Raw genomic sequence first — 27,578 nt, 5'->3', positions numbered from 1 at the left:
TTTGTCAATCCGGTCTTTCGCATGCACCAAATCATCTGATTTTAAGATGTCATCAAAGCTCTTCAGTTCTGTCATATCATCGATTGGCAATTTGGGTGGGCACGACTTCGGAACTTCTACATTTTTGTTTATATCTTTTTTTAGCTCCTGTACTTCGTGCTTTAAATGTATTACTTCTTCCATTAATTTTTTGAGCATAGCAGAATTGTTTTGCACTTCTCTTAAAATGTTATTGGTGGCGGAGGATACTGGTGGCGAATCCACTGTTTGTTCAGCTATTTAATAAAAAAAAAAAAAAACAGAAAATATTCGCAATAATTAAATGGATATACATACGTACATATATTTAATAAAAACTTACTACGGCTTACATTTGATAACGTTATTATATTGTATTCTTCGTTTTCAGAATCCTCTTCAAGAAATCAAATATTTAATATGTTGTACAAATTATTTCTTTTTTATTTTAACTTACCCCAAAAAATGTCTTGTGAAGCCATATTTACTAAATAAATGGAAGTATAGCGTATTGACTATTTTCAACTTTTAAAACTGCCTTGTTTGTAATATCTTCAATTGAAAATGAAATATTTGTATTTCCTGTTAATTCACTTGTTGTGAAGAAATTTAATTTATCAGATCTTACAGATTCAGTAAATAAAGGCTCTAAATTGTTAATTATTTTTTCCTCAAAATTAGGCTTATTATTAAGATTTTCTATTTTTTCGATCTTAACTATACTTTGTCCAATATAGCAAACATTATTTGGTTCAGCTATAGAAAAATAGAATTCGTTGGCTTTCACATACTTAGAACAATCGGTGTTTTTTATCTTTCGACCGAACTCTGTGCAACACTTGGCATGTTTTTTGCGTTTTAATAAGCAACTACTTTCTACAAGCCTGTTAAAGACTTCAGCTGCAACATGGTCAGTCTTATTTATTTTCTTTTTTAATTTTTGCAGGTAGTTTTCAAACTTAAAAGCGTTCATGCTTTCCAGGCCGTCATAGGTTTTTGCGTCCTTATGTATGTGCAACAAATAATGAAAACTGCATGTTAAATATGTTTTGTTGTATTGAGAGGACATTTCTTCCACAAAACTATGCATCAGCTTTTTTGCAATATTGTTACGAGTCTTGGAAACGTTCTGGTTGCAACGGACAGTTTTAAGAAGTGAACGTATAAGTTTCTACTTAATATTTTTGGTAGAAGATATAGTCCAAAGTAATTTCCAAGAATTTTCGCAGCTCGGTTGCCTTCCACCTATCGAGGTCAATTAAAGAGCGCGGTTTCCTTGTGAACTCATATGGAACACAACTCGCACCAATTGCTATCATTGATCTTGATAGATTTTTAACATGGCATGATTGAAGAGCAAAGTGTTCGCCAGTTGTTTTGGTCCATGCCCTTAAAACAGATCTAGTTACACCGAGGCAAATTATGTGCATATAATCCAATCCCACTTGATGTACGATGTCTATTGGCAACTTCTCGATCGATGTTTCAGATAGTTGGTGATGATGTTCAGGTTGGCATCGATTTCTAAAGGTTTTATTTGTTCTTGGAGAACAATCCACTGCATTGGCAAATACTAGTCGATTTTTATGCCATTCCCCCTTTTTTGTACATGGTGTACAGGAGTAGTAACCGGTATGACTCTTGATTCCTAACACAAAGGATCGAGCTGGCGCATCCATAACGAAGTATCGAATTTTCACGGTGTAAACTTTGTTCTCAAAACTAATTCCATCTTGTAGTAACTTGATCATTTCCGTTATAAATTCCGATAAAAATTCGTCTGCGCTTTTCGGTCCTGAGTACCCTTCATAGACAACAACTAGCATTACTGTTTGAAATCCCGGAACATTGCAAAGAATTGGTCAGACTTGATGGTTTGAGCTTTTACATAATGGTAAGCCATCGGTACCAAAATCAAGCTGAGTTTCACTTTGCACGTATTTGTTCTCAGTTAGAAAATCAACTCCGTAATGTGTGTAGAATCCATCATCCATTGCCTTAACAACGGCATCTGTTGGAGTTCTTTTTAATGTTCGGCAGTCCTTTGGCACATTAAGATTCTCCTCTTTCAGAATGCCCAGCAAATCGTTCAAAGCACTGTTGCAAATATTGTGCTTGATTGTGCATTCTTTCAATTTATCGTTAAAATTAATAATATCATCTTCATCGTCACTTGTTTCACTGTCGCTTTCGTCTGTTTCACTTTCATGACTTTCAATGTTAATCTCTTCACAATTATTTTGATTTTCATGGATGGAAAATGTTAAGTCATTTGCTAAAACTTGCTCTCGTTGCACCAACGTTCCTGTTTCATCAACTTTTTGCACTTTTGGAGTAATAGAATAAATTTGATTGATTATTTGGACCGGCTCCCGCTTGCTTCTGCATTTAATTGCTTTAGGTGTGGAGCTCATTATGGGTCTTTTCGTATTAAACTTAAAATTTACTCAAATCAATTTACAAAACACGTGTTTCCTACGGCACAGTTTCACAGGGAAGAGATTAATGCGCAGTGCGCAACGCAAAAGGCTCTGCTGAAGAAGAAGAAGAAAGAAGGAATTGTCATCGACACCGTTATTTTAGGTACTTACTTAATACCTTCGTTATCGATACACAGCGTACTATCGCTTAACAACCGCCTGGAAGACTCAATCTCCATCAATCTCCCGCGCGACTCCCAGAAGACTCTTTTCGGCGACCCGCGATTGTACAGTCGCTCAATTGTTTGCAGGGAATACATCTCTTTCTGTCTGGCTACATAAGGACACGTATGTGCAAAGAGAGCGAGAGATGAATATTCTCATTTTGTATGACTTTTCGACGCGCTGCTTGCGCGCTAACAAAACACTATAAGGATTTTGAGCAGTTTTATGAAATTAATAAATAACTTGTAAACTGAACCAGATATTCTGATAATGTTGTTCCTTAGTATTATTATTATTTGTTGTTTGAAACGCCACTGTTCCATATTACTGCCATTTAGCAAAAAAAAAAAGTGATTTTAAGCTTTATTTTATTAAATACAATATATGAGATGTATTTGGGCGCGCAGGCTCATTTCTATGTTTGCGTGCATTTTACAATAAGTTTGTGCATATGTATGGGCTGCTGAGAGATTTGACAACATCGCTTTGTTTATAAGTTGCTTCCCTTTAAAATTTGTATGTAAGCTCTAATACCCTGTACAAATAAAATTTTTAATGAAGAAATTTCAAGCACAAACAAATATTTAAAATTATTAAAACAACACATCGAATTTTTTTTATTATCTACATTTACAAAATTATTGATTTACGGTGTTTTTCTTTATAAAATATCAAAGACAATAATTTTTTAAAGCTAAAGGGTATTTCATAGCATGCATGTTTTGTGTCTCGCTTGCTGTGCCAGCAACGAGCTCGGCCAGCCAACTGAATTGAAACCAAAAAAAAATTTCCCTCAGACGACTCGGCCACCGAAAAATTACCCAGTGGACGCCCCGTCATGCTTTTAGCTGAGACACTTTCAGGTTATTTGCTTAGTGCTCTTATAGTCTCTGACATCTTTTTGTTTATGCTGATAAAGAATATATATCCTTTACAAGGTCGGAGATGCCTCCTTCTCCCTGTTACATACTTTCCAACGATCACAATATACCCTTTTACTTATTTTTTGAGTAACGGGTATAACAAGTCCATTTCGGTCGAAATTGGGAACTGCAAATAGTAAAACGTTCGTTTTAACTTTTTGAAAACGTTCGGAATTCGGAACAGGCCTTATTTATTTGTGCTGTGATGAAAATGTACAAATGTTAATCAATCGCGATTACCCAACGGAGTAAAGCTGAAGCACAAAAAAATGCTGATCGCCGCTAAAACTAAGATGAGAACTCTGTGTTTAGTCAAAATTTGTCAATTCAATAAGTAACAATGTGAAATCTGAAAATTTGATATGCCTGAGCAAATGAGTCACTCTCTGCGGCGTATACTTACGGATTGGCGCTGCTCGTAGCTGGTCAGAGTGGCTGGGCATTTCAACAGCGTAGGGGTCTTGATTTAATCTCTGACGCTCAAATGGTGGTCGGTATATTGATGAGATAATGCGGCATGCGAAGGCAAATATCAAGAAATATCAAGATTCATGAATGAAAACGCCGATCCATGTTACAATTTCTACGAATTTGCCTGCGGTAATTGGAAACGGATTTATGAGGCAAATAAAAAACATGCGTCAACTGGACTGCTTAATCGTTTGATTGAAGTAGTTCACCGTTTATCAACAAAGAGGATAAAGATTTGGGACACCCGAGAGGACAAGCAGGTAAGGAACTTTTACAAGTCCTGCACCCGTGTGACAAGCATTGATAAAGAATATCAAAATTAACTCAAGTCTTTGATTAAAAAGTTCGGTTCAATGCCCGTGCTGGAGGGAGACAATTGGAATGAGTCGAGCTTTGACTGGTTGAACATTACGGCAACCATAAGTTTTTACTACGGATTATCGTAGGAACATAGGTATCAAATGACCTGGAGGACAATTAGGTCAAAATGGCGTATATTGTTCATCAGAAATTTCCACCTGAATCCCGAAGCACGTATCTAGATAGACACACCGAAGTTTATCGAAAAAAGTATCGTGATTATATGGCAAAAATACTACGCACCTATTTAGGCGTTGAGACCAAATTGGCGCTAAAAACGGCCTCAGAGCTCTTGGACCTTGAAGTGCAACTTACCAATGGACTTTTGATGGCGTTCCCCTAAATGAGATTTATAAAAAGACAACACTTGATGGAATGCAGCGTATCTATGCTCCTACTCTTACTCCTACTCCTAGGTACAACAACCGCCTCTGCCGTTAAACTTATCTGGAGAAAGCTTAAATCAACCTTTAAACAACTGCAGTCCGATCGATCTTTAAACCGGATTAGCAACAGGACCCGCGAGAGAGCTATTAAGAAGCTGGCAGCGATGAGGCTTCAGGTGAGAAATCGTTATAAGCTAAAAACTAATCGAAAAGGCTATAGTCGGAGCCTTACCATAGGATACCCGCTACTTATTTCAATATATATAAAAATACTTTAAAGAAATTACGCCATAACTGCCGTCCGATCTTGATGCGATTCAGTGGAATAATAGATAATAATAATATATAATTACCCCAAAAAACGTATTATATTAAAAACTGTGGGTGTGGTGGTATTTCGCGATTAGCGGGGCGAAGAGGGCGTGGCTTAAATTTGAAACAAACTTGATCTGCACGGGGTATATAGAAATCTGTGTGCCAAATTTGGTTGCTCAATCTCCTTTAGTCTCTGAGATCCTTTTGTTTATACGGACGGTCATGGCGATATCAACTCGGCTGTTAATGCTAATTAAGAATTAAGTATATATACTTTACAGGGACAGAGATGGCTCCTTCTCCCTGTTACATACATTCCAAGGAACACAATATACCCTTTTACTTATTTTTTTAGTAACGGGTATAATAAACAAATCTATAAAAGTTAACTTTATGAATGGAAAAGTCTCAAATATAATACAATATTCTTAATGAGACATCCTAGAAACATTAATAACTGTTATTTTAAACTAAAAAAGTTAAGAAAAACTCCTCTTTTCATCAAAAATAAAGGGAAACAAATTTTATTTCATACTTTTTTATCAGTTTAAATGTGAAGGTTGCATCCAAATTTTTGAAATACATCAACAGCTAATTTTTATTTATTGGGGCCCCCAGTTATCCCAATGACATCAAGTTTGGCGCATTGGCCTCGTTAATTGGCCATGAGCTGATTCATGGCTTTGACAGTTCGGGATGAATGTTCGATGCGGTTGGCAACATTAATGATTGTCGGGATGATGAGTTTACATACATCAAATTTCCTACACTGCCTACACTCAACTATACCAACACGCAGCTCTTTTTCATCAGCTACGCCCAAGCTTTCTGCAGCGATGCTCAATCAAAAAATTCGCATCTATTAGGTCGAACGGGTAACCATGATTCTGGTCAATTTCAAGTAGTTGGACCGCTTTCCAACTTTGATGAATTTGCCAAAAAGTTTCAGTGTGAATCGGGCACTCCCATGAATCCTGCTACCAAGTGTCAAATATATTAGATTAACAGAGTCTGTAAGACATTTAATTAATAAATCACTGCGGACGGCAGTTCGCGTTAGTGACGAAAGCATCACAAAGGGTGAGAAAGGCGACTAACTATATATACAGCTAAGTTGGAAAATTTGCTTCGACTGTCCGATTAAATCGAGTTATATACTGATCGAAAAGTTTAGTCCTAACTTACAAAATGACATGCTAAAACTTTTTCTAATTAACCTGGGTCATGACATACGGGGGTGTAAGTGAGAGGGGAAAAATTTATATGATCGCAGATCGATGACCCAAATCCGACAACTGGTTCAAAGGATAACTTAATTTTAAATTTTTAAAGGTCATCTTAAAATGAAATAAAAAGTCAGTTTGTTTGTTTGTCTGTTTGTATCACAGCGCTAATAAAGCTTAGATGTAATGATGGGAATTTATTCCTTTTCGAAAATCTAGAAATGTTTGTTCTACGACTTTTAAAAAAAAAACCGCTAGTTTAGAGGGAAAACGCTAAATCCCAGTAAAATTGAAACCTCAATAGTTCCAAACCATAGAAGCTACAGATATGCTCTATATATCATTGGAAATGTGTGTTTGAGGGCTTTTAGCTTTAGCTACAGATATGCTCTATATATCATTGGAAAGGTGTGTTTGAGGCCTTTTATGCGTACCTTTAAACTTTTTTTCTAAAGTACTCATTTAACATTTTACAGGTGATGTAATGTTTTTTAGCTTACATTTTGGCGATTTCTGACAAAACGGCTTTAACGATAAAATTTTAATATGTTGTAATACGTACAATTTTTTGGTATAGGAAACATAAATTTTGGTTAAGGGGTTTGGAAGATATTACCTGTTAAGTAAATTATTACATTTTTCTATCGGTCGAAAATCACGTTTATTACGAAAAACTTTTTGGTTTTTTAAGATATCTCAAGCAAACTGATACAATATGCATTTAACTTGGTTTAATATATCCTGACCAAAGTTAGTTCGAATCGGACCACTATATCATATAGCTGTCATAGGACCGATCGGTCCAATATTAAGTCTTAGTATGAAAAACTTTTTTGTTTTACGAGATATCGAACCAAACGAATAGAATATGCATTTAAGTTAGACTTATATATCCTGACCAAAGTTGGTTCTAATTGAACCACTATATCATATAGATGTCATAGGATCGATCGGGCAAAATCCAAGTATTAGTTTGAAAAAAATTTTTTTTTATACGAGTACGGGGTCTTCGAGAGTAGAGTATGCTTGACTGTAGCTACGCGAGCAGAGGGCGGAGCCCCCTAGTTTTTCTGTATAATTAAAGAAAACATTTTTTTAAATATGAAATACGTTCCACAACTAAATTTTTATATTTTACTATTTGCCTGCATTAATGATAAAGTTACAATGTAAAAAGCAAAAGCAATTGCAAAAATTTCTGATATGCCACAAATGAAAACCTCTACACGAGGTGAAAGTCTAGTTTTTTTTTTTTATCAGAGGTTTTTTTAATTTGTAATCTGTCCTATTTGGCCAATCAACAAATTGAATTTATTACATTGACATTTAAATAACATTTAGGGTATTGATATTAAATTTCATTAAGAGAATGACAATTTTGATTGGTGGAGGGGTGTGGGGGTGTGGGGGAGGGACAGAGATGTTCTGCTTCAGCGGTGAGGGAGGTCCAGTGGGTGGAACCTTTTCAGACGTCGGGTGGTGGTGCTGTTGTCCAGCAAGTTAATGGCAAGGGGGTTGATGTGCCGGTCCAGTCGTACGGTGGGATTTTTGCTAAGCCTTTTCACTTCATCGTGCACCCATGGGATTCCGAGCTCATTATGGATTTCTGCGTCTGACGTGAGCAGGCTAGCGTTTCATAGGACCCTCAGTGCTTTGCTTTGGAATTTTAGAATCTCCCTGAGATTAGTGTTGCTAGCGGTGCCCTAGATGGGGATTCCATAGGTCCACATTGGCTTCATGATGGCTTTGTAGATTTGGAGTTTAACCCTTAGTCTGAGTGTGGATCTTTTCCCCATGAGCTTCCCAGCTCATCTGCGCCCTTTTGTTGTTCAGGTGTGGCTTCCAAGTAAGCCTCCTGTCCATGATGATACCCAAGTACTTGGCGGTGTTGCTATTAGGGATTGATGAGCCGTCTAGGGTGACTGAGGGGCAGTCGGATTTGTCGGGGTTCACCATGATGTTCCATCCCCTTAGCCAGCCGTTGGTGAGGTCGAGCTGGGATTGCAGCGTAGCAGAGGCAGCTAGTAGGCTGGGGTCAGGTATCAGGGGCAAATCGGCGGTGTACAGTGTGTACAATACTCGGCCCAGTACACTTCTTTGCGGGACTCCGGCTCGGACTCCACACTTGACGAAGAATCTTCTGTGCTCCAGGTAAGACTTCATCAGTAGGTAATATGGGGCGGGCAGAGCAGTTTTAAGTTTGTATCGGAGTCCAGCGTGCTATACCTTGTCGAAGGCTTGCTTTATGTCCAGAAATACTGCGGAGCAGTACATCTTTTCCTCGAATGCTTCCAGTATTTTGTCAACGATCCTATGGCATTGTTCTGGCGTGCCATGAGATTCTCTGGAGCCAAACTGGTGATCGGGGATCAAACCAGCCTCGTCCAGTATTGGGCGGACTCTACGCAAAAGTAGTCTCTCGACTACTTTGGAGAGTACCGCCAATAAACTAATCGGCCTGTATGAGGCTAGATTGGCTGCAGGCTGCCCAGGTTTTGGGATCAGTATGATCTCGGCACATTTCCACTGGGTGGGAAAGTGTCCTAACTGGAAAAATTTGTTTGTTATGTTTAGGAGGAGCTGGACTCAATTCGACGGGAGTGCTTTAATAACTGGCACATCAATACCGTCGTAGCCTGGGGATTTAGATGCCTTGAGTCTGCTGATTTCGCCAATTAGTTCGTCTGGCTCGACTGCGGGAATGGGATGGGACATCTGGCAGGGCACGTCCAGGAAATCGGCTGTCTCGTCAGCCTCTTGTTGTGTGCATCTAGCGAAGGGGGAGAAGGCTTCGTGCAGATGTTCTGCGAAGGCTTTAGCTCTCTCGCTGTCGGAGCGGCACCAAGCACCATTAGCGTTCCAGACAGGTTCCTTGCGTTGAGAGGGCCTTTTCAAAAATTTGATTATCCGCCACAGATTGTGTTGAGGGTCGTCCGGTTCCACCTCGGCGAGATACTGCTCCAGGGATTGTCTGCGAAGATTAGACAAGAGCTCATAAAAATTACATAAAAATTACTTTTTGCCCAGTGCCAACTGCCAATTTTCGCTTTTTTTTAATAATTTATATTTTTATTTAAAATTTTTAGATTAAACTGAATTTTGTTCGTCACAAAATTGGATATCAGAAATTTTGGGGCTAGAAATTGCTTTCGTCACAAGACTTTTACCTCGTGTAGAGGTTTTCTTTGTGGGATATCAGAAATTTTTGCAATTGCTTTTGCTTTTGACATTGTAACTTTATCATTAATGCCGGCAAATAGTAATATATATAAATTTAGTTGTTAAACGTATTTCATATTTAAAAATAACATTTTCTTTTATTATAAGGAAAAACTAGGGGGCTTCGCCCCCTGCTCGATTTGCTCGCGTTGCTACAGCCGAGCATACTCTACTGTCGGAGAACCCGTACTCGATTGGTATATAACTGGATCTGATCGGACAGTCGTAGCAAATTTTCCAACTTAGCTGTATATATTGTTAGTCGCCTTTCGCACCCTTCGTGATGCTTTCGTCACTAACGCGAACTGCCGTCCGCAGTGATACATGTAATAATAATTTAAATTATTTATTATAAGAATTTTCGGTTATTGTTTATTAAACGGTACTCATCTCAAAAAAAAAAAAACACAAATAGGGGGTGATTTATGATGAATTTAGCAGAAAAATTTGATTGGGGACTAACTTAGTTTGTTTTTAAAAAGTCTTTGAAATTTGCATACAAAATTAAATTTTGCATAATTGTACTGTGCAATTAGTCACTACTTTGTCCGTTTACCAGCACTACTTTTGTAACCAAACCTGGTTAAGTTACTAATTTTGACGTGCACGATTTATAGCCGTTTACCAACACTACTTTGTACTGCTGTTTAAATGTTGCCCTAAATTTAAATTGAAAAATATTTAATCTCCTTGCACACTAATTGCTGGCCCTGAAAAGGGCCACTAGGTGCTGGCCATCATGGTCATCAGCGATTTATAGGCTTCACTGAAATAAACTAAACTAAAATTAGTGAACCGCATATTTCTTTTTAAAATATAGTTGCTCTCCTTCGTGGTCGAAGCATGTGGCTTTTTAGGCATCTGCAGGTTCTGCGTCATCATCTTCCTAGGGTGGTTTCTTAGGTATCTGCAGCATCTACGTCATCAGCGTCAAAATCGTCATCATTGTCTTCCAATGAGGAAATAAAATATATAGGCCGTAAGAAAGATTTTTATTTTAAAATAATCGCGCTATTCTTTTCTTCCGTCTTCTTCCGTCCACAGCGGGGGATGTCGCCTCGCATATCTCGCCACAGTCGCTCGATGTTTTGTGGAGTGGTTAACTGTTTGATGTTTATATCCTTCATCTTCCAAACAGTTGTATGCTTTCCAGCAGTCGGATATGATGGTAGTCCCATCGGCAATGTGCCTCTTAATTATGTTGAGCAATGTCTCCTTGTCACGACTCTGAACTGGAAGGATGAAGAAATCGCGAGTTCCTCTCTCGATTCCTCCACTTCCACTGGCCTTCAACCAGTCGTCCACAGTTATATTTTCTTTCGCCCACCTTTGCCTCGTCTATCTCTACTATTTTTCCCGGGCCTCCGATAGTAATACGACTATTACAAATGCTCCAGTCGATGTAAACTTCTCTCATGAAGCTCCTGAAGTCTATAAAAAAATGACGGCTCCATCGCATTTCTGTTCGCAAGTTTTCTGTTTCGCTTTTCGTGCGAACAGCGTCCCAAACAACGAATGAGCAGATATCATCGATGCTCATCCTCGATCCCGCGAAGAAAGTGTTAGCACTGAACTTCAAGCTTTTTCTTGTTGCTTCCCGCTTGCTGTGTAACGTACGCACGGCAGCTGAAGGAAAACGACGTTCCGTCACGTGAAGCCAATCGGCACACCGCACCACAATTCGGGAAAATCTTTTCACAAAGTATTACGTTGTGACTCCGCAAGAAGTCAAACAACTCACTTTCCCTGAGTCTAAAAAACTCTCGCAGTAAAATCACAACCTGTGCACGACATTTTATCAAAATTAAAGCTTTCTGCACGATTCCGTTATATATAGTGTTGGAAAACAGCTAAGACTAGGTACCCAAATTCGCTTACATACGTAGTGTTGGTAAACGGACAAAGTGGTGACTAATTGCACAATACAACCATGCAAATTTGAATTTTGTATGGAAATTTCAAAGATTTCTTTAAAAATAAACCAAGTGAGTCCCCAACAAACTGAACAAAAAAGTCAAGCGTCGACTTCGCAGGCAGAGATTTTAGAGCATTTGAAGGGGACGAACTAGACCTGCAGAGAGCCTGGTAGAAATAGCTTGAAGTTGAGGCGCCGTGGATAAAGAGTACATCCTGCCAAAATCAATTTTAAAAAATGTTAATGCTGCGCATACTCTTGCGATCTCCCTCAGTGAAATCCAAGCATAGCTGTTTCCTGAAATTGATAAGAACTGCGGGAACTCCCTTATGTAGGAGGTTGACGTCATTTCTGGCAATGATGAAATTGAGCAAAAAGGAGATGCTTTTTATTATGGCGTTTGCATTCATTGGAGCATTTTTAAGCCTCCATCCAATTCACCGAAACCGTGCCTTCAAATGGCCTAAGGCGTTCTTAAATCCTTTCGCGCACATTTCATTCCTCCTTTTCGAGCTCCATTAGCACATAGGTAAAGCCATTGTAATTACCGAATGCACCGTTTGAGATTTTCGCTTATTTTGGATCTATTTCATTTCAGGAACTTTTGTTTTGTTAACGTATCGAATTGTTTTTGTCACTGACAGCAGTTCTGAATGATGCGACTTCAATGTAAACACTTGCATCATTTTTTCGCACCTTCGACAATGATGCGGTATAAAATGGGTGTTAAGTCACATTATAAACATGTTAATAGTGTCTAGAGGCCCGGGTTCACACGTTATAAAGCTCGTCATCAATTTTTAGTCAGAAAGCTTGTGGATTTTTCGAAGAAGTCCGCGGGACACGAAGTGCGAAACTGCCTGTGCCCATCTCTAATTCATACAGACTATGTATCGATATTACCCTCTCAAAATATCGAAAATATCAAATGGCGCTCTATTACATAGTCATAATGCACTAAATGGCTCATTTAGTTCACGACACGAAAAATGAATGAGTGAACTTGCTCAGCAAATTGAACTTAAAATTTCAGCTCTACTATCACGCATGTGTAGAACCAAAACAAAACAAACAATCAAACATCAAAACTATTTTTATAGAGTAGAAATTATAAATAAAAACAGAAAATGGGCAAGGCCTCAAAGGATAAACGTGATATATTTTATCGATTGGCAAAAGAGCAGGGCTGGAGGGCTAGGAGTGCCTTCAAGCTCCTTCAAGCAGATGAAACATTTAATTTGCTAGAGGGTGATGATGTTTTTAAAATAATTAAATTATTCTTATGACTTAAAAGCGTTCACGTTCACACAGGAGTCACACGGGCCGTGGATTTATGTGCTGCACCCGGCGGTTGGTCCCAGGTTCTGTCCAAGAAGATGTATGAGCCAAAGACGGCCGAGGAGCGGGAGAAAGTAAAGATCATTGCAGTTGACATGCAGGGTATGGCGCCCATTGATGGTGTGAAGCAGATGCGCGCCGACATAACCAAAGAGTCTACTGCAAAGGAAATAATTGAATTCTTTGGTGGCCAAAAGGCACAGCTGGTGGTCAGCGATGGTGCACCCGATGTAACAGGGATGCATGATTGGGATGCCTACATGCAAGCGCAGTTGCTGTTATCGGCTCTTAGCATCGCCACCTACATTCTGGAAGAAGGTGGTACCTTTATGGGCAAGGTGTATCGCGCTGCCAACACCAGCGATGTATACCGACAGCTGAAACGCTTCTTCAAAGATGCATGCGTCTTCAAGCCATCCGCATCGCGGAACTCAAGCATTGAAGCATTTGTGGTGTGTCGTCAGTTCTGCATGCCGAAGGATCATGTGCCCTGTAATCTTATTACTGAATGGTATAACATTCCCGGAGCGGCGCTAAAAAATATCACAGGAAAAGAACGTGGTCCAGTGGAGCACCTTCCCTTCGTTGGCCACAAATGTGAATATGATTCGGATTTCACCTACGAACTGGTAACTATTCTCCCGTTGATAATACAGTGACGAGTATCTCATAGTCGTCGATTTAACTAAAACGTTCTTGCTTGATTTTATTCTATAATTGTTAATGATTTATCTGATTCTAGGGCGACGACTATGTACCTCTCGAGGCGGTACAAAAACCGCTGACTGCGGCTTATCAGGAAGTAGTGGAAAAAACACGCAACATGTCCATTAAATACAAAGGTTATAAGGTGTCTCATGCCAACGATCCGCCTCCTCCGCAAGAAACGGAAATAGAATTTGATACTGACCAAACGGAGCCTGACCCATGAATATTATTTAGTTCGATTTATGTTAAATTAAAAGAGTGTTTTCATTTTCTAATAATAAATTGCAATTTTAACTGTTTTATACTGTGTTCGAACAGTTACGTAATTTTGTTTATAAAAATATTTGTTTGTTTTCGCAAAGCTATTAATTTTCTTCGAAGAAATCCCTGGTCGAAAAAATTACTTATGCCAGCGCTCGAAAGAGCCAGAAAAGTCCTTATCCCGAATAACTTTCTTCCTTTTTAATTGTATCTCATCAATCGTGTCAATACAGTGTTCCAGAACTCTTAAGTTTATTGAATATCCACGGGTTAAATGCCTGGCGTATAAATAAGAAATCTGAAAATCTAAGAATTAACTTTTTGTTGTTTTTTTTTTTTAATAATGAATATTTTGGTATGAGGAAGTGCAGAGATGTGACGTACAGTGGATACCAACCTACCTAGGAGAAATAAAAGTTATCGTTTTCATAATTCGTGCGTAGCCTTACTTTTTGAGTACAGTCATAGAATTAAACAATTTGCAAGCGTCTTTCAAGTTTTGAAATTTCAACAGTATAAACTTTATTAAGAGCCTAATGCAATTGATGCTTCATAAGTGGAGCATGGTCGACTTATCCGATGGCTTGACACCGTATTTATACACTTTGTTAAGACTTTCGGGAAAGTCGGGCAGCAGGTTATTGAAATTCTCCACGTGATGCGTATGTTGCTCCGTCCAAATGCCATCGCCTGTGAAGTGAAACTCTGATTCGATAAGGTATAAGATGAGCGTTAAAATCTCATTGTTGCTCAGAGCGTGCATATCGGCAACAGGAAGCTGCAACTCCTCCAAAGCCTCAGTGACCTGTAGCAGTAACAATTTCTCCTCAATACGTTTGCTACAATATAAAAAAGGAAAGGATCAAATGAATTATTTTCGAAAATCGCCATTCCCACTCACATTGGATACAGCAGCAGGTGAATATTCTGAAAGATATCATCAGGACCAAATTTCTTGCTCTGCAAGAATTCCAGACATTGCTTGACATGCAGCACGGGGATATGACACCAGTTAGGATGACGTGACAATAGATTGCGCAGTAGCTGCTCATCTTTTTGGAAAATGTTACCCAGATACACGACAATGTCCCGACCTTTGGTGCGATCTGAGCCATCACGTGCAAATCTACAAGAGTTATAGAAGGTAGTGTGAGTTATAATGATGCCTTAAATGACTCCGCAATTTTTCTTACTTGGCAAAGGCGTCCGATCCGCAGGAGAGTATGTGTAACGAGGCACAGCGCACCTTTAGCTGATTTAGGTAGTCCAGACGAATGCGAGCTTTGTTTTGATAGTGCACCAGCCGCAGAATGCGCGGATTACTGCCCAAGACCTGAAACTGCTCGATTTCATTGATGTCGCGAAGTCGCTCCAATACGGTGTCTGGTCCAAGAGTAAGCACTTCGAGGCAGCGCAGAACTGCATCCTCGGTGATGCCAAAGGAACGCACATGCTGCAGCGTTTGCTTAAGGCCATCACAATTGGACATGAGGATCTTTGGACGACGATAGCCAATGTCACGTATATCAAGACCATTGATTGTTGGTATCTCCTTCAGAATGCGACGCATGTTGTCCGCATCCGCGTGCAACAAGAAAGCATTCTTTCGCAGCCGTTCAGCCGATATTTTGAACACTTTTGATAGCAATTCAATATTATCCTGCACGGAGCGAAAACTTTTATGGCGTACCCGCGAATAGACGCGCCACATTTTTTGTAGCTCAGTGTCGTCCATTTGCAGACGCTCCTGTAGATACGAATTGAGCAGCGATTGACGCAGCGCCTTTAGGGTGATACCCTCGCCAGTGTTAGCTGATACATGACAATTGTCGGCCAGATGCACATCCGTGAAGCATTCAATCAAACGCTGAGGCACATTCACATCGTACGGTATTAGACTGTGTGCTTTGAGCATATCTATGGGCTTGTTAATCACGGTTACGTACTTGAACAATGTCTGAATGGAGATGTTTTGGAATCCACATTCGATGAGCACACTATGTCGATTGGAAAGTGTGGAGGCGCCATAGTAAATGATCATTGGCTTCGCAACAATGTCATCTACGGTATACTTCAATGATTTCAATGTATCGTATGAACTGAGCAAATCCTTTCGCTTGACCGTTTTCAGCTCTGGATGTTTTTCGAGAGCCACAACCCAAGTGCGATAGTTACTGCCTAAAGCGATATGCATATATTGTATTAGCTTTATATTTATTGTAGCTGCAATTATGGCTCACCTAACGTTCGCGCCAAGTAGCTGGGATTCAAAGACTCTTCCGGGGGCAGTTCCAAACCGGTGGACTTTGTAGACTTTTCATTTTCCTGTTTTCTGCTTGGTTGTTTACTTGATGCCAGTCTTCGAGTAAATTGAACCAAAAGTTGCGATTGAATTTTTCCATTTCGCAACATATTTGTGAATATACAAATACTTTTTAATTCACATACTCGAAGAAAAACAATATGCAACAGTTTGATCCCAACAGCTGGCACTAGGGTTGCATTAACTAGTTCGAGCCAAGGAGAACTTATATTAGATCTACTGAACTAACTCCTAAAGTGAACAAACAAACTAAATCCCTGCTTGTAGGTCACTTGACTTGAATCCTAATATATTTTGTTTAGTAGGGGTATTCCTGATACAGATTTAGATTTCGTTTCGATTTGAGTTAAGCAAATCTTAATCATATTCAGGAATGATCCTTTTTGCACACTAGTTTAATTTTGATTTGAATTTAAAAAAAGCGCAAAGCCACAAATAGACATGAGTGTGAATATGATTGTCTTGGACTCTTTAATAATAGTTTACTTGCAGAATATTTTAATTATAATAAAACTATTTATTAACATTGCTAAAGCTGCAATCAACAGCTCCATTTTCTTCTTCGTCTTTTAACCTATTTTCGTGCCCAAGCTTCAATTCCCATAGCCCTTAGCTGACATAATTAATTAATAATTATAATTAATTAATTACCAATTCTTGGAATGCAGGAAACTCTCCATACCCACAAAAAAACCTCTACAGTGCCGAATGCCAATTTTCGTTTTTTTGTTTTTATTTATATTTTTATTTAAAATCTTTAGATTAAACTGAATTTTGTTCGTCACAAAATTGGATATCAGAAATTTTGGGGCTAGAAATTGCTTTCGTCACTAGACTTTTACCTCGTTTAGGGGTTTTATTGTAGGATATTGGGATACCCTCCTAATGATAAAAAAATTTTTGCACCCGTTATCTAAAAAATAAAAATAATAATAAAATTGTGTTCGTTGGAATGTATGTAACAGGGAGAAGGAGGCACCTCCGACCCTATGAAGTACATATATTCTTGATCAGCATCAACAGTCGAGTCGATATAGTCATGTGTGTCTGTCCGTCTGTCTGTTTGTCCGTCCGTATGATCTCAGAGACTATAAGAGATAGAGTAACCAAATTTGGCACACAGATTTCTATATACCCCACTCATATAAAATTTTAAGCGAATTTAAGTTTAGACTGTTGCCTTTTCCACTTGTCTTTTTAATAAACTCTGAAATTTTCTTTAAAATCCATATTAATGCACTGATGACAATTTAGCTAGCTTTTAGGGGTTTAAAAGTTTTTTCACGTAAAAAAACACTAAAACCTTTCATCGTTGTGTTTTTGGTGATTGGTTTTTGGTGCTTCGCCTTTTTTTTTTGCATTATTAATTTTTTTTTTCTACTTCATTTCTTTGTAATAGTTGTCTCATATCTGGCCGTTTTTAACGGTCAAAAACCGGAAGTGCCACAACGTGCCTCAAGACTTGGATCGTCAGGAAACGCTAGCTTCTGCCGCTTATCAGAATCTGAGAAAGTTCACTAGTTTCGGTTGCTGCTCAGTAAATTTTATCACTATGAGAAATATTGACCAACTTGGCCTACAGGTGCTCATAATGATTCCAAAGGGCATTCATTCATTACGATAAGAGTCTAAGAATTAAATCTAAGAATTAAAAACATTTGATTTAGTTCCTAGTTAAGAACTTTAAATTTTACTGTCAAGGAACGAGTGTGAAATCATCTCAATTGAACAAATCAAGCGGTATCAATGATCGTTTTACAAAAGCAACTAAAAAACTGATTAGAATGACTTATTCATCTTTCATAATTGTTTATTACACTTAACAAAAAGCGAAAATATTTCTTCTGCAAAACGCTTTTCTATCCACAACATTGCCACCTGGCCAAAATGCTGCCACCCAATCGAAAGGCTGGCACCTTGTTAAATTCACCGATCTGGCAAAATTTACAATTTTGATTCAAATGTCGAAATTGGTAACTTTAAATTTTTTACCTTTTTTTTTTGACAATTTCTTAATTTTTAAGCTAGAACTTTTTAAATTCTTGCAGAATTTCTTAATATTTTTTTTTAGAAATAAATTTGTAACTTATCTCCCCTTGTTATAAATAGCTTCAAACCAACACTAAAATGTTTACCTTAATTTAATGTAATTTCGAATTTCAAATTTTCTTAAAATTATTAATTTATTGCAAAGTTATGGCATTTCGATATTTGCAATACCTAAATTTAAAATAAGCAACATGGCGCCAGTAAGTAAGACTAGTTCGTTCATTAAAAATTGGTCTACTGAACTAAATCTATCAATTGAACTACGATGAACAACTCTAGCTGGCACAATCGACTTACACGATAAGCACAAGCTGATATAAATGTAATAGAATCGAAGCATGGCGCACAACTTAAATTTATGTAATAAGCTTATAATTAAATTATTAATTTAAAAAAGATTAAATTTAATTTAAAAAATATATATTTGAAACATCGACTTTGCTCTTAAAAGAAATTTCATGCCATAATTTAAAATTAGAGGGAATGCCAAGAAGTATCGATTTTTTCTGGTTAGCTGAACCATCGATGTGTACAATAAAACATAATATTCGATATATCGATAGTGCCATTAATAGTTTTGCAGCTCTGTCGGCGACGCTACACGTGCGTTTTGAACATTTAAAATTATTAAGATTATTTAATAAATAACTTCAAAATGTCGCTTTTACGGATTAGGTAAGTTATAAATCAACAGTGAGTGGTATAACATAATAATTCATTTCTCACCTATCATATTCAGGAAACCGAAGACCCGCAAAGGAAAGAAAGTGTTGTTGGCTCGTGAGCCGCAGCTCATTGAGGCAGCACGCAGCATGTTGTTTGTGGACGGACGCAAGTGCGGTGGCAATGTGAAACAGTGCATGAAGGATCTGAACCAGCTGAAGAAGCCTCTAGTTAAAGTCTTGCATCGCAAAAACGATATTACACCCTTTGATGATCCCTCTTCCTTGGAATTGTAAGTAACTCCTTATAAATTTCCACTAATTTGCCGGTTAAATTGATTCTGTTTTCTTTTAGCTTGACAATGAAAAACGATACGGCCCTCTTCACCTTCGGCTCCACGTCCAAAAAACGCCCTGATAACATTCTCATTGGCCGCATCTTCGAGAACGAAGTCCTTGACATGTTTGAGCTGGGAATAAAGCGCTATAAAGCTATTGCCGAATTCAAGAACGAGAAGATTGGCTCCTGCGTCAAGCCCTGCCTGGTCTTCAATGGACCGAAGTGGGCCCAAACAGAGGAGCTGCGTCGCCTGCGGAATCTGTTTATCGACATGTTTCATCGCGAGAAGGTCGACTCCATACGCCTACAGGGCATTGAGCATGTGCTGAGCTTCACGGTGACCAACGATATGAGTGTACTGATGCGCTCGTACAAAATCTTACTGAAGAAATCTGGTCAGAAGACACCACGCATAGAGCTGGAGGAAATTGGACCATCAGCTGATTTCTCCATTCGTCGCACCAAGATTGCTTCTGAAGATCTATACAAGCTGTCCAGAAAGCAGCCCAAGCAGCTGAAGGTAACCAAGAAGAAGAACGTCAGCACGGATGCCCTGGGCAATACCAAGGGTCGTGTCCATATGGGCAAGCAGCAGACGAGCTCCATACAGACGCGTCGCGTCAAGGCGCTCAAAAAGTCACCGGAGGAGAAACGCACCGACCGCCAGAAAAAGAAGGTGGCTTTAAGGGCGGCTGCAGCAGAGGCTTTGGCAGCGGAATAAGACCCAAGCCGAATTGGCTTTATAGAATTCTAGTTAGTTGTAGTTGTAATAAATTGGTCCAGCTTAAAATATAGTTAAGATCTTGACTTAGCAACTAGTATTTTGTTTCTAATGTATTGCATCAACAATGTTCTTAATGCGACGTGTCTTGGACTCTACCAAGGCATCCTCCAGGGATTTGATTAAGTGCACCAAACTGCTGACATCCGTTTGCACCAACAGATCCTTGCGATGTCGTCGCTGATCCTCATGCATGGCACCAAGTTCCCTTTCGCTGCGATCAGATGTGTCGATCTCCAGCAACTCGCGGTTTTCGCTCTTTGGCTCCGTGTGCAGGTACAACTTCATTGTTATCACCACGTTTGATTGGTTCAGCAGACATCGAGACGCTGTGCGTACCTCCAGCCGCCAGTCGAGATTGATTAGGCGATAGGCGCGTATGTTGGCAGACTTAATGGAGCCCTCCACAAAGTTGCGCTTGCTGCTTACAAACTGTTCCAGAACCTCAAGCACTTCATCGCTCAGATCAGGAAATATCTGGCGGATATTTGCTGGGCCGCCGTTGGTTTGCGTGTGAGTGGTTACATGGATGAGCAGTGATATCAACGCCTCCACAGCTTTCTTCACAGCTTCGCTGTTCACATCGCCTGTGTACTTCTTGGCCAGCAAATCATAGCGATCCAAGTTGGGTCCGTTCACCAGATAATCAAACGCCGACTTGCAGAGTTCAACGACTTCGCTTGCCGGACGTTGAAGCAACACCAGATGATCTCGTTCCTCCTGACTCAAGCGCGGCGAAGACATCTTTATATATTCAACACCCACTTTTGATGGATTTTATTAGTAGCACAGAAGTTAGATCTTCATACAAAACGTAAACAAATCGTCGCTCTCAAGTATTCTGTTTGCAAATTTATTTTGCAGAATAGTATGCAGCTCACATGCAAATTAATATTTTTAAATCATATCAATTTTAATAAATTGATGTTGTATTGGCATATGTTTGTTACATTTACACGCAGCATATCATTTATTGTGTTATTTATAGAAAACAATAAATAAAATTAAGCTGCGTACTAATTTGCATTAATATCGATTTAAAAACAATCGAAATTATACATTTGGGCAATCGATAGTCGATTGCTTGCCAGCTTTTTTGCTTTGTTTATTGATTGCGGGGCGTAAACACATTAATTAATATTAGTTATTTATTAAAGCAAGTTACCACAACAGTATGGATTTCGATAGTCCAGAGGAAAAGGAGTTTCCCGGCTTATATGCATCCGAAGCAGCCGATGCCAAGTCCAAAAAGAGCAAGGAGGAGAGTGACTGTAAGTAAATGCGTAGGCGGGACAATATAAAGCGCAACAGGAAAATCAATATTTGTTGCTTGATTAGTTAGCGAAGGCGATCACGACAAGCACGGCAAGAAGGATCTGCTTATTGGACGTCGCAAGGACAAGAAAGAAAAGGGAAAGGATCGCGGATATGCTGCTTTAGAAGGTGAAAGTTCACCCGAAGAGGAGCTGGACACTAAGTAAGTACACATATTTACCGACCCTCTGATAACTCCCTAAGCTGATGCCTTGCTTAATTAGAAGCCCATCGAAGTCCAAGAAATCCAAGACCTTCAAGTTCACAAGCTCCAAGAGCAAGGAGAAGCGTGAGAAGTCGCGCGACAAGGAAAAGGAGCAAAAGGTACCTGACGAAGAGACAGCTCACAAAATAAAAGACAAGGAAAGGGATAAAGATAAAGACAAGGACCGTCAACATGATGAGAAGGAGCACAAAAAGAAGGACAAAGAGCGCAAAGAGAAGGACAAAAAGGAAAAGTCAGAGAAGAAAGACAAAAAGGATAAGAAGAGTAAACAAACACAACAAGAGGACACTGGCGGCGTCGAAGAAGTCCTGGCTCTGGGCTATCCAATCTTTGGCGTCTCCGTCAGTCTGGCCACAGAACGATCACGGTGCCATGACGGCGTCGATCTTCCGCTGGTTGTGCGCGACTGCATCGATTACCTGCAGCAGGAGCAATCGCTCAAGGCTGAGCAAATCTACAAAGTGGAGCCCATCAAGACGCGTCTCATGCACTACAAGGGATTGTACAACAATCGCGAATATGATGCGTCTGTGGACGAGCTCAACATTCCCACCGCCTGCAGTCTGATCAAATTGTTCTTCCTTGAGTTGCCAGAGCCGGTGCTAACCACGGATTTGGTGGCACGTTTCGAGGAGGTGGCATCGCATCCCAAGGTCACCGAGCAGCAAGCGGAGCTGCAGCAACTGCTGGACCAGCTGCCCAAGTGTAATCGCACCCTCTTGGCTTGGATGATGCTACACTTTGACGCAGTCATCCAGCAGGAGCGATACAATAAACTCAATGCCCAATCTCTGGCCATGTTGCTCAGTCCAACTCTGCAGATGTCTCACCGTTTAATGGTCGCACTCTTGTGCCACTGCACGAATCTCTTTCCAGACGTCAAGCTGATAAAGTAAGTAAATACCAAGCAGATTAGATTAAAGCACCGCATTGTGGATCTGTCCGCAGTTATCTAGATAGATCTCTGCAGCAGTTTGTTGATACCATGAGTTTGGTGCCGCGTAAACGTAAACGCTTCCAGCGAATTGTCAGCTTTTTGTTCAGGCAGCCATGAATACTAACTAAATATGTAATCTGATATTAAATGTTGGCTTTCTCTTGCAGATATGTGCCACCACTTACATCCAGCAGTCCTGGGTTGCCGGACAAGCCCGAGGACATACAAACTGAGCTGCGCAAGCAGGACAGTCTTTTGGCTCAAATACACAGCGAAATGAATGCGGGATTCATCACCAAGAAGCGAGAGGAGCAACTCTGGGAGGTGCAACGTATTATCACACAGTTGAAACGGAAACTGCGAAGCTGTGAAAAGAAGCAGGAGAAGTCCATAGATGAGGGGGACAGCAGTGCAACTGCGCAACCTTCTGTGCCACCAGTAGCAGCAGCAGCACCAACAGTACCAGCACCAACAGTACCAGAAGATAATGTTAGCGAGGATACCACCGACTCCAAGCCTGCGTCTTCGCACATTGTCGCCACCGAAGATCCTCCTGAAGAGCCTAGCGTATCTGTATCTCCAAATGCAGCAACGATTGAGTACACCACCGACAAGCAGACGGGCTATCTATTGCTGCCCAAATCGAATCCACAACGGGATGAGCTGCTTCGGCTGCAAATTGAATATGACGAGTTGATAAGCTGGCAAAATGAACTCAAGACTCGCATTCTTGCCGAGCGCAATGAAGTCTTTCGCTTGAAACAGTTATGTGAGCAGGAAATGCTAAAGCCACAAGCTGATGCGACCAGCAGTCAGGAGCAGTTGTCTGGAGAGGGTGATTATGAGCGTGTTATTGAGCACTATACGCGGGAGAATGCGCTGCTGGAGCACAAAAAGCAAATGCTGGGCATGGAGCTTAAGGAAGAACGGCGTGCTTGCATTGCGCTTCAGGTGGAGCTTCGTATGCAGCAGTTTTAAATTATTCACATTTTACTAAATATCTATATGTCAAACGAACAAAAAACAAAAACAAAAACAGAGAAAGAAATGCAAATACATGATAAAGCTTCATTTCAAACGAAAGCATTGGCACGCTTTTCGACATGTTGACATCTGCAAATAAGTTGGCAGCACCGTTGTGTGCGCGTCAGATGTTAAAGCTCAACTACAACAACAACAACAGCGCCACATTTAACCTTGCGTCCGGTAGCCGAAAGCTTTTTGCAAATAGCTATTGGGATTTTGCAAGCTGCGCAGCTGCTTATTGTTTAGCGTATTCATTTTTTAAACAATTTATTAAAAACACTAAAAACAAACAATGTTTAAGCAAGTGACCAAACAATTGGCGCTGCAGGGCGTGCGCAGCTTTTCCGTTGGCCAACAGGTAAGTTGGAAACATAAAAAAAACATATTTTATTTTTCGCTCAGACTGCCAAAGTTTACGTAATGACAAAAAAAATGATAGAGCATTCACTGCATTCTTATCACAACCAAAATGCAAAGTGCATTACAGATAATTCATTATTTCTATGCTGATTCTAATGACATAAATGTATTTATTTTTGTGACAGAACAACTACAAGGTGACCGTATGCGGCGCCTCCGGCGGAATTGGCCAGCCGTTGTCGCTGCTGCTCAAGCAGAATCCCTTGGTTACGGATCTGGCTCTGTACGATATTGTGCACACTCCCGGCGTGGCAGCCGATTTGTCTCACATCGACACCAAGAGCAAGACTGCCGGATTCATGGGCGCCGAACAAATGGGAGATTCGCTCAAGGGTAAGTGGAGGGTGCAGGGTGGGGGTAATGTGTGAGTGAGGTTAGGTTCTTACTATCTAATGGAAAATTACAAAACTTTGAGTCAAACAATCAAGTTATGCATTTAATTTGCATAATGGTTAGGGAATATTCTGTAATACAATAAAGAAATGTACCTGCTTAGGTGTACGCATGTGTGCTGATAAGATTAAGAGAAGTTAATTGTTATCTATGAGTACTGATAACTTGTAATCAGTGCAGGGAGTCTTATCAGCAAGTAGCTACCTTCAGGAGCATAATACAAAAGATCAAAGTCTTTTATGATTGAAAAGTCAAATATAGTTGTCATAAAGTTTTATGCATTTAATATTAAACAAGGGGACAAGGAAACAAGGGGGGTGAGGTGCGGCTACAGTCGAGCACGCTCGAGAGTAAGATACCCTGTGTCCAGGTACTCTATACTAACAGTTGATTTTCGAACGATCGGTCTCCTATGACAACTATATAATATAGTGGACCTATTTTGATCAACTTCGGCCAGTTTGTACAAAACCAACTTAAATGCATATTCTATCAGTTTGGTTCAGATATTAAAAAAATAAACAACAAAAATATTTATGAAAACTTGATGTTCGACTGAGCGTCTCTACGGCAGCTATATGATATAGTGGATCGACTTGAACCAACTTCGGTCAGGATGCATAATACCAGCCGAAATGTATATTGTGTCAGAATGGTTGAGATATCTCAAAAAGTCAGGAAGTTTTTTATACTAAACCTATATTTTTGACCTATCGTTCCTATGGCAGCTATAGTGGATCGATTTGTACCAAATTGGGTCAGGTTGTTTAATACCAGCTCAGATGTATATTGTGACCAAAAAAATTTTTCCTAGACGGGCAGACGGTCGGACGGACAGACAGACGGACATGGCTGTCGACTCGGCTGTTGATCCTGATCAAGAATATATATACTTTATAGAGTCTGCCAAGCCTCCTTCTGCCTTTTACATACATTCTGGCAAACAAATGTTACCATTTTTGTAAAATTTTTAATGTGTATAATGAAATTCGGATTCATTTAGTCAGTAATTATAATTAATTTGATTTGAATGTTTCTTGCATAGGTGCCGATGTCGTTGTCATCCCCGCCGGAGTGCCACGTAAGCCTGGCATGACTCGCGATGATCTGTTCAATGTCAACGCTGGCATCATTCGCGACATTTCCAAATCCATTGCCAAGAACTGCCCCAAGGCTCTGGTGGCCATCATCACGAATCCAGTAAACACCTGTGTGCCCATTGCTGCCGAAATCCTGAAGAAGGTAAACATTATTAAACAACAATTCGTATAGTGACATTAACTAATTTCCATTTTATAGGCTGGTGTATATGATCCCAAGCGTCTGTTTGGCGTATCCACTTTGGATGTGGTGCGTGCCCGTGCCTTCATTGGTCATGCCCTCGGTGTTGATCCCCAGAGCGTGCAGATCCCCGTCATTGGTGGCCACTCTGGTGTCACCATTCTGCCTGTGCTGTCGCAGAGCCAGCCTCTGTTCAAGGGCAACCAGGATGCCATTGAGAAGCTGACAGTGCGTATTCAGGAAGCCGGCACTGAGGTGGTTAAGGCTAAGGCTGGCGCTGGTTCCGCCACCTTATCGATGGCCTATGCAGGCGCCCGTTTCGCTGGTTCCCTGCTCAAGGGTCTGAACGGTGAGAAGAACGTCATCGAGTGCTCCTACGTCCAGTCAAACATCACTGAGGCGACATTCTTCTCCACTCCCCTGGTGTTGGGTAAGAATGGTCTGCAGGAGAACTTGGGTCTGCCCAAGCTCAACGACTACGAGAAGAAGCTGTTGGAGGCAGCAATTCCCGAGCTGAAGAAGAACATCCAGAAGGGCATTGACTTTGCCAACGCTTAGGCTGAATTATATCCCAGCTATTCACTAGCCAGTCAATCAATCAACCCCCAAACTGTTTCCATCATTAGACATCATCTAGATTTCATTACATCCAACATATGAGAAAGAATTGGTTGTTTACTTAGAAAAATTCACTCGTTTTAAGTTGAAAAGTGTACAATATTCGTATTTCCAAAGATAATACCATCCATTTTAATAATGGAACCAGTTGATACTTAAAACCTAAATAAATTACCAACTTAGTACGAATAAAGTGATTGAAAATTACAATTGCTATAAATTAATTCAGCTAAAATGTGTTCCAGAAAGAAGTTTATTATATATTTGAGTGTTTTAAAAAATGGGAATTACGTAAAGATGATAATTCGATCCCGATTAGGTGTTATCGAGTTTTAAAGTAATTTTCGAAGGTATTGGGTCTTTTGGCCTACTGTCTCCCGCTGAGTGCACAGTGCAAAATGCTAATCTGCTCTGTCAACTGCATAACAAACTTTTATTCATTTTAAACTAACTTTTCTTTTAAAGTGTATGCGACACACAGTCATGGGGCTTGTTCAGCTTGTGTGTGTATTTTCCTGACGCTCATGTACACACCAATACTCGCGCAAGCAATTAAGCTTCGTTAAGATCAATTGAAAAACTTGCCCGCATGTCATACGCCGACCCTCTTCGTCCACCTTCGCCTCCTTCTGGCCTATGCTCGTTCATATGCACAGACTGTGCCTAGTGCGTACATATTTTGGTATTTCTTGTATGCATATTCATATTTTCATATATGTACATTGAACATAAAAATGTTGTGTATGTATATTTATGAGTGACATGAGTAAAAGTCATCTAACAAAATTCTTAAAAATTAACTTAAGTATTCTTTGATATATTCACAGCTCCCGATTAGTACATATGAGGATAGTATGTATACTCTGTACAAGAACATTTTCTCTGCATGTTTGTCGAGCGTTTAGTTTGTTGTGATGTTCTTAAAATATCAATTATTTCTGTATTTTAATTTATTTATAACTTCTCAAATACATACATATAGATATAGGTGTATGCATTTGTAAATATGCATAACTCAATTTCAAAGTTAGTTTTGCATCCGTAAATAATAATTGTAGTTAATAAAGTGTTAACAAAGTGATTACAATACAGTTTTTAAATAGCCACATTTTCTATTCCATATGGGGGAGTTAAAGTTTTCTATGGTAAGACAAGATTAAAACAAAGTTTTATAAAAGTCTGACTATAAAAAAATTAGAATATTGTATTATTTGGAATATATAGAACAGGGAGAATAGGGCATACCGACCCTTTAAAGCAAATATTATTGATCAGCAAATCGATATAGACATGTGCAATAGCGTACACAGCTATGAGTATCTTGGTATTCTTGAAAACTCCGTAAATCCGATGTTTTTCAACCGATCTTAACAGTCGCTATTGTTTTGAAATGCAAAAAGTTAGGGCAAACTTAAAAAAAATATAT

The 27,578-nt window shown here is 39.6% G+C and overlaps 6 protein-coding genes across 7 annotated transcripts; 4 read left to right on the top strand and 2 right to left on the bottom strand.

Annotated features, from left to right (window-relative positions):
* Positions 1–12,456: 12,456 nt before the first annotated feature.
* On the top strand, positions 12,457–13,836 carry LOC117782548 (putative tRNA (cytidine(32)/guanosine(34)-2'-O)-methyltransferase 2). Its single transcript, XM_034619570.1, has 3 exons — positions 12,457–12,723; positions 12,787–13,442; positions 13,556–13,836. Exons 1-3 carry the CDS (start codon positions 12,603–12,605, stop codon positions 13,742–13,744), a joined length of 966 nt encoding a protein of 321 aa, XP_034475461.1. The 5' UTR covers positions 12,457–12,602; the 3' UTR covers positions 13,745–13,836.
* A 436-nt stretch (positions 13,837–14,272) lies between these two features.
* Positions 14,273–16,280, bottom strand: LOC117782543 (transcription termination factor 5, mitochondrial). The gene is made up of 4 exons (XM_034619567.1): positions 16,023–16,280; positions 14,976–15,960; positions 14,684–14,908; positions 14,273–14,621 (listed from the first exon to the last, which is right to left on the bottom strand). Exons 1-4 carry the CDS (start codon positions 16,192–16,194, stop codon positions 14,333–14,335), a joined length of 1,671 nt encoding a protein of 556 aa, XP_034475458.1. The 5' UTR covers positions 16,195–16,280; the 3' UTR covers positions 14,273–14,332.
* Positions 16,281–18,723: 2,443 nt separating this feature from the next.
* Positions 18,724–19,972, top strand: LOC117782716 (ribosome production factor 2 homolog). Its single transcript, XM_034619745.1, has 3 exons — positions 18,724–18,829; positions 18,894–19,109; positions 19,172–19,972. Exons 1-3 carry the CDS (start codon positions 18,810–18,812, stop codon positions 19,875–19,877), a joined length of 942 nt encoding a protein of 313 aa, XP_034475636.1. The 5' UTR covers positions 18,724–18,809; the 3' UTR covers positions 19,878–19,972.
* LOC117782717 (COMM domain-containing protein 2) lies at positions 19,905–20,850 on the bottom strand. The gene has a single exon (XM_034619747.1). It carries the CDS (start codon positions 20,679–20,681, stop codon positions 19,986–19,988), a length of 696 nt encoding a protein of 231 aa, XP_034475638.1. The 5' UTR covers positions 20,682–20,850; the 3' UTR covers positions 19,905–19,985.
* Positions 20,851–21,001: 151 nt separating this feature from the next.
* Positions 21,002–23,497, top strand: LOC117782714 (ralA-binding protein 1). Of its 2 annotated transcripts, none has more exons than XM_034619742.1 (4): positions 21,002–21,208; positions 21,276–21,414; positions 21,476–22,369; positions 22,582–23,497. In XM_034619742.1, the coding sequence occupies exons 1-4, from the start codon at positions 21,112–21,114 to the stop codon at positions 23,390–23,392; spliced, it is 1,941 nt and encodes a 646-aa protein (XP_034475633.1). In that variant the 5' UTR covers positions 21,002–21,111; the 3' UTR covers positions 23,393–23,497. The 2 variants fall into 2 exon arrangements, with proteins under 2 accessions (XP_034475633.1, XP_034475634.1); XM_034619743.1 differs by having other exon boundaries at positions 21,479–22,369; positions 22,582–23,392.
* A 137-nt stretch (positions 23,498–23,634) lies between these two features.
* Positions 23,635–26,359, top strand: LOC117782715 (malate dehydrogenase, mitochondrial). Its single transcript, XM_034619744.1, has 4 exons — positions 23,635–23,798; positions 23,986–24,193; positions 25,299–25,495; positions 25,553–26,359. Exons 1-4 carry the CDS (start codon positions 23,733–23,735, stop codon positions 26,090–26,092), a joined length of 1,011 nt encoding a protein of 336 aa, XP_034475635.1. The 5' UTR covers positions 23,635–23,732; the 3' UTR covers positions 26,093–26,359.
* Positions 26,360–27,578: the final 1,219 nt, after the last annotated feature.

Source organism: Drosophila innubila (assembly GCF_004354385.1).
Source record: "Drosophila innubila isolate TH190305 chromosome 2L unlocalized genomic scaffold, UK_Dinn_1.0 5_B_2L, whole genome shotgun sequence".
In the NCBI taxonomy this organism is placed as follows: Eukaryota; Metazoa; Arthropoda; class Insecta; order Diptera; family Drosophilidae; genus Drosophila; species Drosophila innubila.
This window is presented reverse-complemented; position numbering and strand designations above follow the sequence as displayed.